General features: G+C 47.1%; 1 protein-coding gene and 1 long non-coding RNA gene across 3 annotated transcripts in view; one reads left to right on the top strand and one right to left on the bottom strand.

Annotated features, from left to right (window-relative positions):
• Positions 1 to 12,892, top strand: part of MMP24 (matrix metallopeptidase 24) — a 43,044-nt gene that overhangs the window by 17,833 nt on the left and 12,319 nt on the right. Inside the window, exons 1-4 of one of the 2 annotated variants that reach the window (XM_033095548.1) lie at positions 533 to 646; positions 755 to 903; positions 5,086 to 5,202; positions 6,966 to 7,270. In XM_033095548.1, coding sequence (XP_032951439.1) covers positions 848 to 903; positions 5,086 to 5,202; positions 6,966 to 7,270 — 478 coding nt within the window. In that variant the 5' untranslated portion in view covers positions 533 to 646; positions 755 to 847. Of the gene's footprint in view, positions 1 to 532; positions 647 to 754; positions 904 to 5,085; positions 5,203 to 6,965; positions 7,271 to 12,892 lie in introns of those variants that run through there. The other variant, XM_033095547.1, reaches the window with a different exon arrangement.
• On the bottom strand, positions 482 to 7,348 carry LOC117016328 (uncharacterized). Its single transcript, XR_004421865.1, has 4 exons — positions 7,225 to 7,348; positions 5,201 to 5,866; positions 2,771 to 2,906; positions 482 to 603 (listed from the first exon to the last, which is right to left on the bottom strand). It is a non-coding gene; the product is annotated as an uncharacterized LOC117016328 (long non-coding RNA).

Raw genomic sequence — 12,892 nt, 5'->3', positions numbered from 1 at the left:
CATTTTACTATATCTGTTTTCTTTCTCGATAGGTGGATAGATTTCCTGAACCCATTTAAGAAAAAGTTGCAGACATCGTGCACCCTTATGTAAACCTAATACTTCAGTGTGTATTTCCAAAAAACAAGGAATTCTCTTACATAATCATACTATTATTTTTTATGTGTGCCTTTACAGGCTTTTTTTCTATGAACATACTTATGTATTGGTATTTAAATTAAATAGACATTGTTTTGTTTATATTCATTTACAACGGCTTGCTTTTCGGAGGGGTTTAGCAATAAAGACTATATATAACCTCATGCTAATAAATATTCTACAATGTGATTCTTCATCAGACTCTGACTTTAGACATATGGGTTTCTGGAAGGCACATTTTAATGGGCCATTCTATTTCAGAGAATGAACTGTTCCTGTGCTCTCACATGTCTGGTCATATGTTAATGGAAACCACTGAATCCATGAGCAAAGAGTCAGGGTAGTGGAAAGCTTTGAATGCAAATGTAATCTTTATTCTGTAGCCAGTAGAGCTCCAATGAAAGGTTCATAGCAGGAGAGTAAGCCAACAAGAGCTGTGTTTTTCTGGAGATAAATCTGATGTGTCTGTAGGAGGGAGAGAAGGAGGAAGAAATCAGAGCATGAGTCCGTAAGTCCCTTGGGTAAAATGATCCCTAGTTTCAAGGGCAGATCTCTGCTCAGGTAGAACAGAGCCTTCTCCGGCATAATGCATCCTTTTCTTTCATGTGTCTTTCAGAACTGGTTAAAGTCATATGGCTATCTGCTTCCCTATGACTCACGGGCATCTGCGCTGCAGTCAGGGAAGGCCTTACAGTCAGCAGTCTCCACTATGCAGCAGTTTTACGGGATCCCCGTCACCGGTGTGTTGGATCAAACAACAATCGAGTAAGATTTGCGTAGGACATTGTGCCTTTGAACTTTCCAGACTTACATTTGGGTTCACATTTGTCATGGCCTCATGTACACACCATACCCATCCTACTACCTTCCTATCTTTTACTCTGCAGTGTCATCATGGGAGGGAATACCCCAAGGTGCTCTTTCCTATGTAAGCTTGGGGTGTGCTCTGCCACAAACTTGCCGTGTGACCTTGGACCAGTCTCTTAACCCTTCCGGGCCTCAGCTTCCTTATCCGCACAGTAAGGGGGTTGGTTACAGGGGGCCTTAAATTTCCTCTGACTCTATAACTTGTGCTTCTATGAATCGCCCCTCTGGCATTCCCTGAGATGTACACATCTCACTGGATACAGAGAACCCTTCCATGACAAGCTGACAACTCTTCTTCCACTTTTTCCATGTATCGAACATTTGCTCAGTGTCTACGTGTGCCAAGCACTGTGCTTGATCCTATGATCCCCGCCCGCCCTCCAGAGGTTTATCACGTAGTGAAAAGCACAGTCATCTAGCTACAACAGTCTAGAACTCGGAAGGCAACACTGAGTTTCAGGGCGACAGTCAGGAGGTAATGACAAGCCACGCGGATGGCTGCGATCACTCAGGAAGAGCATAAGGAGGAGGAAGAGAAGAGTTCTGGGGATGGAACCCCTCAACGCAAGCTGAGAAGGAGCAGACAGAGAAGTGGAGGAAGCCTGGGTTTGTGATGTCATGGCCGTGAAGGCGGGAACGGCCCGCAGGCTCAGCCCCTGCAAAGTGGTCCAACAGGAGACCGAGAAGTGTCTGCTGAGTCTAGAAACACAGAGGCCATTGTAAGCTCCAAGGCATGATGGAGACAAAATTAGACAGCTGTGGGGAAAAGGGGAGGTGCGGAGCAGAGATGGCAAGTGTAGGGAAAACTTTCAAGAAGCTTAACAGTGAGAGGAAGGAGGACTAGATAGTAGCTGGCTAAGGGTGGGTTTTAAGATTGGAGAAATTTGAGCATGTTTAAGACTGTTTAAGAGATAGCTATGAAAGTTATTAAAGCTGTTTTTAAAAAGCCATTAACACCAGGAAGAGCTACAGAAAGAGCTGAAGTGAGTTTTTTAAGGAGGTGGCAAGGGCTGGATCCTGAGCTCAGGTGGAAGGAGAGAGGAGGACGGGGTGAGGATGTGGGGAAGGAGGTGGGTAGAGGAGCAGGAAACCCACCCTGTTGTGGAGCCAGGATCAATTCACCCCTTGGGTGAATCCCTCCTTGAGAGAATCATCTTTCTGGGCCTCAGCTTGCTCATTTACAAAAGGGAGTATTGGATTATGACTCTCAAATTCTAGATTTCCTTATTCTAAACTTTTAAAACGTGGTGAGCCTGGGTTTTTATGATCCTAAAATTCTGTTCCTAGGATTCTCTGACTGTGAGATTGTGAAATTCTGAGCTAATCCATTTCACTGCTCCTACGCTGTTGTGAGTGCAGTGGACTCGGCCCGGTGGCCTCACAAGCGATCTGGTTAAAGAGCGCCCGACCGCCTCTCCAAACGGAGGTTATTTTGAGGGCTTTGTGCAGGCCTCATGGCAGTGCATCCTGGGCAGAAGCACTCACTGGTGTCTCTGCTGAGGCACCACCTGGCCTTGGGTTTTACTCTGTTCCAGAAAGCCCCAGGCCTGTTGGACAGAATTCAGAGTGTGGCAGGTGGACGGCGAGAGGAGGAGGCAGAAGGAACACTCTGAGGGAGAAGGATGGCATTTCCCACTTGCAGCTCTGCCCCCACCTCTTTGTAGGAAGGCTGGGGAACGCTGTTGTAGAGGCATGGAAAGGAAGAAGGTGCTCACACTTAAAACAAGACCTGAGTGGGGAGGGGGTTGGGGGAGAATTTAGAGACCTTAGTTTCCGCTCCAGCTCTGTGACCTTGGGCAGTTGCTGTTTTCTCTGGGCCTGACTCCGCGCTGGGGCCCTCCCTTCCAGGCCTAGCTCAGCCTTGTCGTAGCAGAGATGGCTCCTGGTTCTCTTCCCAGGGACTGTCAGTGAAAGGAGGCTAGATTAGCGATTCAAAGTACAGTGGTACCTCGGTTTTCGAACGTCTCCGTTGACTAACATTTTGGTTTATGAACGCCGTACACACAGAAGTAAATGCTTCGGTTTTCGAACACAACTCAGAAGTCAAACATGTCACGCGGCTTCCGCTGAGTGCAAGATCCTGAGGCCCAGCTGTCGGCTGTTTTCGAACGTTTCAGAACTGGTGGATTATGTTCGCAAACCGAGGTACCTCTGTACTATTTGAGTGCCTCCCTCAGGAAATGTCACACATTATTCATTCACTCATTCATTCATTCAGCAATCAGTTCCTCTCGCCCTTGTGTTCAAGGTAGAAATTGGTAGTTCATTCATTCATTCGACTAAGTTCCAGTCTCGCCTCACTGTTTGCTACATTATACAAGTTGCTCAATTTATCTGTGCATCTTTTCCCTCATCTGTAAAAAAGGAGAATAAATAATTTCTGGTTACCTCACAAAGTTGTTTTGAGAATCAAAAAGAAATGTTTTAATGTCAACACTGTGACAATTATAAATGTTTATTCTAATGCACGGCATGATTATTGTTTTTTGATGACCGATTTCTGAGTTTGGGCACTGTAGGCTATGTGGAACGTACAGAGATGACTAAGACCTGGCTAAGTCCCTCAATGGGCTTTTAATATTTGGTTAAAATAGTCTGTTTTTCCTCTTCATTGCCAGTGGCAACTGCTTTCAGCAACTGCAAATGAGGTCAGACTGTTTTCCCTTCCAGGGTCCCAAGCTACTGAGATAGTTTAGTGAGTTAGTCATTAGGCCAACAGGGACCTAAAATTCAAGGATGGCTTGGGCCCCAATCAGCCGTGATCTTTTAAATCTCTTATCCTGACCCTTTTTGCATATCCCCAGTGATGTCTCAGGCTTACTGTTCCCTAATATAATTTCACCTGATAACAAACAATTATCAGGATTTACTGTAGTTCAAGGCACAGGGCTAGCTTCTGGGAACATGATGATAAATAAGATACAGTTTCTGTCCTCAAAGAATTTCTCATTTATTAGAGGCAACAGACTAATGGATTTTAAATCACAATACAGTGTGATAAGTGCTACAGAGAATTGTTTCAAGTCCTACAGTTGTTTAGCCACTCTTTGAACACCTATAGTGAAAGAGAATTTGCTGTCTTCCAAGCTATGCCATTCTACTATTGGCTAGTTCTCATTCATTCATTCATTCAACAAATCATTATCGAACACCTTCTGTGTCAGGTACTGTGCCAGCATTAGGGATACAGGCAAGGTTCCTACCCTCACAGAGCTTAGAATCTGGTGGGAAAGACAAAGAATAAGCAGAATATCAGTATATCATTCCCATGAATAATAAATGCTATGAAGAAAAGTTAAATAGGCTAAACAGATAGTGGTAGAATGGGTGGGGGAGGCTATTTTAGAGAGGGTGGGCAGGGAAATCCTCTCTGAAGGGGTGACACTTGAGCAGAGACCTTAATGACAGAAGGGAACACACCCTATGAATGAGAAGAGCTTTGCAAGCAGAGCAAAGAGCAAACGCAAAGTGGGAAAACCTTAGTATGTTCAAGGCACAGCAAGAAGGTCACTGTGGCTGGAGGAGCGGTATGAGGAGGAGGGGGTGAATGTGTCGGCCGACAGGTAGGCACGGGCGAGTTCACGCGGGGCCCTGTGGGCCAACGTGAGGAGTTTGGATTTCACTCTAGGTGTTTGTGGAAGTCATTGGAGGCTTTTCAACCAGGGAGTGATGTGATCTAATTACAGTTACAGAGCATGTTCACAGCCACACCCTGCTTGGAGGTTCACTACAACCTACGAATAGCCAGCACTAGCATTCTTGCATTGCAGATTGGAAACTAAGGCTCATGCTGATTCAGTCACTGGCCTGGGCTCCTATGATTAGTGATAGAGCTGAAACTATCAAGCCCAGGTCTTCTGACTCCTACTCTGTATGCAGCAGTGTTGCCTCGCATTCAGTTGTGAGTGAATGAATGAATGAATGAGTCGATCATGTTCCTCCTGGAGAAGCGATCAGAGCCAGGCTCCCAGAGTCTAGGTAGAGGATGCACCTTGCTGTTCAGACCGGTACTGCGCACTCTGCAGTGCCTTCCTGATGTTCACAGACCCTGGTGTGTGTGTGTGTCCTCTCTCTGACCAGATGGATGAAGAAGCCCCGATGCGGTGTCCCTGACCACCCCCACCTGAGCCGTAAGCGGAGAAACAAGCGCTATGCCCTGACTGGACAGAAGTGGAGGCAGAAACACATCACCTACAGGTGCTTTGACTCCCTCTCTTCCTCCTTGGTTTTGGCTCCACCATCATTCTGTTTCTTCCTGGCCTGGGTTTCAGAGGCTCACACCGTAGGTGGGTCTGCGATCAGGGTGAGGGCCAGTGCTGTGAGCCCATGACTTTGTCCTCCTGTGGCTTCCAGAGGATGCTGTGTCTCCAACTTCAGGTTTACTTGGTCCCCTAGGAGCTCCTTAGTTATGTTCTGTTTAGATTCCTACAGTTTTTAGTGACCAAAAGCGGGGTATGGATTGTTCAGTAACTTCCAGCTGTGACAAAGAACCATGGCTGAACTCATTGTCCCTATCACCTGTCAAAGCCCACTCTGGATCCCTCTCCCACTTGGCCTGATGGACTTCACGTAACATTCCCAACATTGATTTCCAGTTGTTTCTTAAGGAGTACAAAGACCTGGGAACTAATTCACAACAGTGTCATTCATTGACTGTCTGGGGAAACCAAGGGCAGAGCAGGATCGGTCCCCAGGTCACACCAGCCACCAAGAGCAGGGATGATGGAGCCTACCACAGCATACGCAGACATCAGAATTTGGAGTGGGCTGGGCCAAGGGCCAGACATAGGGCAGGCTCAGGTTGGCACCTCCCAGACTCTGATTCCATCTCAGGTAGATCGCCTCGGTTCCGGGACAGGATCTAAGACAGAGATCTTAGAGCTGAATTAAGGGCTCTCCTGCTGACAAGCTTTAGAGATCAGACCAAGATTTTTTTCAGAAATCTGACAAGAGAAGGAAACTGAAGAAGAATCTGGGTTAGAAATTGCATAGACATAGGGTCTCCTGAAGAGGTAGAGTGGATCAAAAAAAAAGAACTGGAGGGGGCGGCCAGATGGCTTAGTTGATTAGAACACGAGCTCTCAACAACAAGGTTGCCAATTCAATTCCCGCATGGGATGGTGGGCTGTGCGCCGTGTAACTAAAGACTGAAAACGGAGACTGGACTTGGATCTGAACTGCGCCCTTCACAACTAGATTGAAGGACAACGACTTGGAGCTGATTGGCCCTGCAGAAACACACTGTTCTCCAATATTCCCCAATAAAAAATTTTTAAAAAAGAGCTGGATTCTAACCCAAGTCTGACCTTAACTTTTATCACCCAACCTCTCTGGGCCTCAGTTTTCTTACCTATAGAATGGGTGAATAATCCTTTCTCCAGGTGTTCATGGGGCAGAACACCCAGAAGTAGTGGTGCTCCGTTGTGGAGAATCATGCAGTATGCATATAGTAACCTTAAATAGCTAAATCTATAACTGATGAAATCAGACACCACCCTGTACCAGCTTTTAGATAGACGAGCAGTAGTAGCTGGTTCCAAAGTTTGTTGGTTTTTTTAAAGAGACAGTTCACTTAAACTCTCCACTGTTTAAATATTTTTATAACTTTTACAAATGTACATGTTTTACGTATTGGGAGAAAACATAAATTTTAGAAAATGCTGTTCACCAATTTAATTTTTTTCCTACAAATTGGAGCGAAATCCTATATTCAACACAAACTTTGTCAGAAATTAAATATACAACAGTGACTAAAGCAAAGCTACTCTGTTTTGGGCAGGGGTAGGTCCCCAGAGCCTTGTCTATCGGCCTCTTCTTCAACCCCTAAGGCTCCTCCACAGAATTCTAGGGGTCAAAATTTGAAGATCACTGAGCTATATGGTCTCTGATGTTCCTTTTAGCTTTGCTAGTCTCTGACTCTGTCTCTTCCTCCCTAATCTAATTCCTTCCTCTCTCACCAGCATTCACAACTATACCCCAAAGGTGGGTGAGCTGGACACACGGAAAGCTATTCGCCAGGCTTTCGATGTGTGGCAGAAGGTGACCCCACTGACCTTTGAAGAGGTGCCATACCATGAGATCAAAAGTGACCGGAAGGAGGCTGACATCATGATCTTCTTTGCTTCTGGCTTCCATGGCGACAGCTCCCCATTTGATGGGGAAGGAGGATTCCTGGCCCACGCCTACTTCCCTGGCCCCGGAATTGGAGGGGATACTCACTTTGACTCAGATGAGCCGTGGACGCTAGGAAACGCCAACCATGACGGTAAGAACGTGAGGGGACAGGGGGTCCGTTCTGGATTTCTCAGAAGCCCTGAGGAAGAGCGTGGAGGATACCATAGATGAGCTCCTGGTGTCTAGAACTTCTTGTCCAAAACTAAGAAGCTGAGAGGGTGGGAAGTGTAGTCCCTGATAACACTCAACACGTCCTCCAGCAGGGCCAGCGCCACGGAGATGGGTCAGATCACTTAGTAAATGGTCAAACCGGGCTGAGTCAGGCGGGAGGGGTTAGGCCATGAGTAAGAAGATAAAGTAATTAATCAGAGGCTGGGGGAAAGGTTAAAAAAGCAGTAGAACTGAAAGTGGGATCTGAAAGTGGTAGGTTCTGGCCTGACTGTTGACAACTTCAAAGCCCGTCCTATGGGATGACATGACGGACTCTCTCCCTTATGTCAACCTTACAGGTGAATAACAGGCCCCATGTTACTCTAGCTTCCTTGGATAACTTGCTCTTCACCAGTATGATTCAATGAACCAGAGCCAGAGTCAATACTGTGCAATCACAACAACAATACTCTTCAGATTTCAAAAGAGTTCCTCATCCATATTTACTCGTCAGGCATACGCTTAGTGAGTAGGCTAGTGTACACCATTTTTCAGATGAAGAGTTTGGGGATCAAGTGGCATAGCTGGTAGGTGGCAGCACCAGGGCTCAAACCCTAGTTCAACCACCTGGCTATGGGATTAGGAGCAAATAATTCACCCTCAGTCTCCTCATCTGTAAAACGAGGGACTGGATTAGGTGATCTCTGAGGTCCCTTCCAACTTTAATGTAACATGATGCCCAACTCAGGGGATCCAAACATTTCAAAAAAGGACATGGTCTCTGCCATCTGGAAATCCAGAGTTGAGTCAGGGAGACAGATGTGTACGTAAGACACCCTATCACAAGGCAGACTGTACCAAAGGATGTAGCAGAAATACCAAGAAAACACAGTAGCGTTTAAAGAAGAAAGGGACAAAAAATTATATTCTATGCTATTTTAGACACAATAGACAACAACTAGTATGTTAATATTCTAAGGCCCATGTGCTTTCCACATAGTATGTACATATTTTTACCCCCATTTTACAGATAGGAAAACCATATTGAGAAACATTAAGTAAACTACCGAAGGTCCCATAGTTGGCGAATGGTGAAATAAGGCTTTGAACCTGAGCATTTGACTCCAGAGCCCATACCCTTTAGCCACTATGCTAAGCTTCCATGGCTCTCAAACTGCAGGATGCACCAGAACCACCTAGAAACCTTTTTAAAGAATGCAGATTCCAGGCCGCAGGCCCCTAGCCTCTTGCAACCAGTCTCTGGTTCTGGGGCTGCACCTAGGAATCTGCACTTAGTCTAATAAAACCTCCAGGTGCTCCTGATGCAGGCGTAAGAACACTGTCTTCATCCCCAGAGTTTCCCTAACCTGCCTGATCATAAGAATCAACCAGGGTTCTTGTTACAAATGTGAATTCTCAGGCCCTTCCCCTGGAGATTCTGATTCTTAAGCTTAGACACGTTTGGGACACACTGGGCATTCTGTTTCCTTGGCGAAGCTTCAGAATGAGAGCAGACATTAAAGCCCATTTCCTCAGAGGCTGTGCCTGGTGTCTCTGTAGATGGGAATGGCCTCCTTGAGAAAATTTCATGTTTTCGTGGATCGTCAACACTTGGCTTATCCATCAAAAGGTGGTTCAGGTGGTGGTTTGGCCAAGGCTCAGCCCAGGCAAAATCAGGACACTGTTAAATTTCTCTTTGTCCCCTGCCCTCTTCAACTTTGTGTGCTCTTCCTATCTAGCTCTATTTCTGCTGCTCCGGTGTCCATGCCCTTCTGTCCTGGATGTGTTTCCGGGCTTTCAGAACACCTATTCTTTATCTCATTCTTATTCTTGGATTGGTGTCAAGGAATGGCGGTCTGTGCTGACTGATAAGGTGTGAGGAGAAGAGAACTAACATTTTTGAGCCCCAGTTATGTGCCAGGCACTGTCAGATGAGATTTTAGTTATAGCCCTGATACAGATAAATGAATTCTTAAAAGGTTGTTGCCCAGAGGAGATACTGGAAAGACACTTGTACTCCTCTGCGCTCCCCCTCCCAGCTCTGGGGGTTGGCATTTCCCACGTCCACTCCTTTCTGGCGGAGACCTTGGGCCCAGTCTCAAAATCCCAAGCACTTCTGGTGGTATGTGTAGAAAGGAGCTGGGACCATCCCAGCAGCCTCCTGTCTGTCCCACGCCATCCTGATGAATGAATTTCTGATGGAAATTCCAAGATTCTGATAGAAATTCCAAGATGGCCAATGTCTGTCTTGGACAAGTCAGGACATTTCTGTGTTCTGGAAAACCAAGCATTAACTATCCCGTTGCAACTCATAAACACAGCAAGAGAGCCCTGGCTGGTGAACTGGAATGCACCACGTTGGCCTGGGACAGCTTTTGGAAGGAGTGGAAAGGAATCAAAATGTACTGAGCACCTGTATGTTATCTTGTTTAATTTCCACATAAACTCAGTGAAAGCGGGAGTGGCGCCTCCTGGGAACTTTTTGTTTATTGGCTTTTTTCTCTATTCTAAATTTTCATTATGGAAAACTTCAAACAGAAAAGTAGAGAGAACCCCCAGGCACCCATCACCCTGTTACAGCAATTATCAACATTATATCATTCCTATTTCACCTACCCTCCCCTCCACACTTTTATTTTTTGGCTGATGTATTTTTTTTTAAATCCCAGGCATAATCATTTCACCTGTTAAGACTTTAGTCTATACCTCTAACAGATTACCTTTTACACAACCACAAAATCAATATCCAACCCAACAAAATTAATAATTTCTTAAAATCAAATACCGGGTTCACGCATCATACATGATTGACATGTCCCTCAAGGTGCATTTAATTTAAACACAGTCACCTCACTGCCCTTTCCCCTACACCCCCTATTTGGTGAAGAAACTGGGTCATTTGTCCTGAGTATAGTCATTTGGCGTGACTAAATTCAGGTTCGCTTTTAACTTGTCTCTCTTCCCCGTGTTTCCTGAATATTGGTAATTAGATCAACAGGACTGACTAGATTCAGGTTCCCTTGTTTGGCAAGAACGCTTCCTAGCTGGTGCAGGTCCTCCGTACGGTACGGCATCACACTGTGAAGCAGGTGTGACGCAGGCTGCCCCACTTTTAGTGACATTAAGGTGGAGCTGTGGGTTCAGGTATGTCAGCCTCACCTAACATTAGAAAACTCACCTGGGGAACTTAACAAAAAAGGTTGCCTGAGTCCTAACCCCAAACTCCTGAATCAGAATCTTCTCCACCTGTGTGTTTAAAAGACTCTCTGGAGAACCACTGGATTGTAAACTGGATTCTGATTCTCCAGCTCGTTGGAGTCTGTGTGAAAGGCAATCTGGCCCTCCGCACCTTTCAGCTGGTCTCGGGGCCTGTTTTCAGGCACTTTCAGTCCTCAACTCTTTCTAAGGAGTCAAGCAGTGACGTCAGCAGAATTCACTAAGCTCTGCTGCGAGGGAGCCCAGCCCCCGGGGGAGGTGAACACACAGGAAGAGTCACCCAGACCAGCCCCTCACAGGGTAGAGCCCTTCGGCAATTCAGTGACTCTTCCCCACCCTGGGAGCTACACCCAGCAGGGATCATACAATCGCCATTTTACAGATGAGGAAAGTACAGTTCTGAGTGGTTAAGAAATTCACAGTTGATGAGTGGCAGAGCCAGGTGTGAACCCAGGACTCTGAATTTTTAACAATCGCCCAAGGTGCTTCTGCCACAGGTGGTCCAAGGACCACACCTTGAAAAGTACCGAACTTTTGGCACTGTCCTGTCCTGGCTGCTGTCACCTGGCCCTGTCAAGCACAAAGCTTGCCCTCAAGGAGCTCACAGTCCTAGGAGGAATAAGAGTGTGTGCTAGAGGCTATCATGTAGGGTGGAAAATGGTCAGTGCCATAGAGATGGTTCAGATAAAGTGCTGGGAGAGTGCAGAGGAGGAGGAAGCACTCACTGCCAGTGGGAGAAATCAAGGAGAACTTCTTGGTAGAAGTGGCATTGAGCTGAACTTTGAAGGAGTAAGGCAATTCCAGGTGGAGGGAACAGCACTGGCAAAAGAATAGAAGCAAAGGGAAATGCTATAACCTTTTGAGGAGTCAATGAGGTGGGACTCACCAAATATGGAGATCCTAAGAGAAGAGAAATGAGGCAGAGACAAGGTCCACTGGAGTAGCCAAATAGACTGTTGCGTACTTGCTGAAAGGCCCAAGGACTTGAGCTCCCAGCCCACTGGAATACTCCCTGTTGGGAATACTGGTCCTCACACACGGCTCAACATGACCCTGCTAATTAATAGTGATAGTTCTGTGCCAGGAGCCGCCTCACCTACCTTGCCTCACTAATCTTCACCTCGATTCTTATGAAGGCACAATTATTCCCTTCATTTTACAGAGAAAGAGATTTACACTGTCACACTGCTAAGACATGGCAGCGCTGGGATTCATGGCAGTCTGGCTCCCAGAGACTGTCCTTCTGACCACTCTATTCCCTGCCTCTCACCCTCTGGGAGTGAAGACCGTAACGGCCTCCTGCCCATTAAGAACTGGGGTCTTTCTTCTCCATCCCTCTACTTTTCCACTCACAAGCTCCGGGAGTTCTCAGGCCCCATCCCCTCTCCTTCTATCTCCTTAGAACAGCCCCCACTTCACAGGTCTCTTGGGTTTCTGTGCGGTAAAACACCAGCTCCCCGACTTTGGTCCCAGGAAAAAATCCACATGCCCTTTCCTTCAAGGACTTACTCCTGTTCTCTGCAGAGACCCAGGCACAGAGGCTCAGGAATAGACACAAGCTGAGGACGTAGGTTTAGAGTCTCAGCAGGTGCTCGGAGCCCAGCTCCCTCGTTCCCAGCTGAAATCCCTATCTATGCCCCCAAGGAAGAGCCTGTTCAGGAGACAGTGGCCCAAACAGCTTATCTCAGGTCAAACAAAAGTCCAGGCGCAGAGCCAGAACTGGACCCCAGGAAGCAAAGCTGCCTTCCGCTAGCTCTAGCAGCCGCCTTGGTTTGGGATGGAGCTCAGAGATGAGCTCACCCTTCCCTGCTGCCAGAGGGACCAGGACCTGAGGAAGGAACTGGGGGCGGCTTCCTCATGCCAGCTTGCCCTTCCCCAGCAGAAGGCAGCCCCAGGCTCTTGGCGAACCTTGTGCTGATCTTGCCCAAACCCCCTTCACTGAAAACACTGGTGGTGTCAGCAGAGCGGCAGGCAAGCGTGCGTCTGGGTCTGCCCCATGGGGTTCTTCTCTTTTCCCAAGACTTTAGCCAGAAAGTCCAGAGACAATCCTCAACCCCATCTGACCCTCCCAGGGCCCTTGGCTGGGTTGGGGCAGAACAACTCTACCTGGGGCCAGTGTGGGGCTAGGTCGGACTCCTGACAATGTTCTGGGCTCCTGGCAGACTCTCCTGCACTTCAAGGAGACAGGGATGGGCTGCAACATACCTTAGGGCTGGGTAGCAAGAGGCAGGGTTCAAGGGCATTCAAATGCCAGACGTCAAAGTAAACAGGGTCTGTAACTGGACAAGACAGGAATCAGGACTGTTGATACAACAGCCTGCCCAACTCCCTGCCCCTTGCATTTCTT

Source organism: Rhinolophus ferrumequinum, chromosome 23 (genome assembly GCF_004115265.2).
Source record: "Rhinolophus ferrumequinum isolate MPI-CBG mRhiFer1 chromosome 23, mRhiFer1_v1.p, whole genome shotgun sequence".
NCBI lineage: Eukaryota > Metazoa > Chordata > Mammalia > Chiroptera > Rhinolophidae > Rhinolophus > Rhinolophus ferrumequinum.
This window is presented reverse-complemented; position numbering and strand designations above follow the sequence as displayed.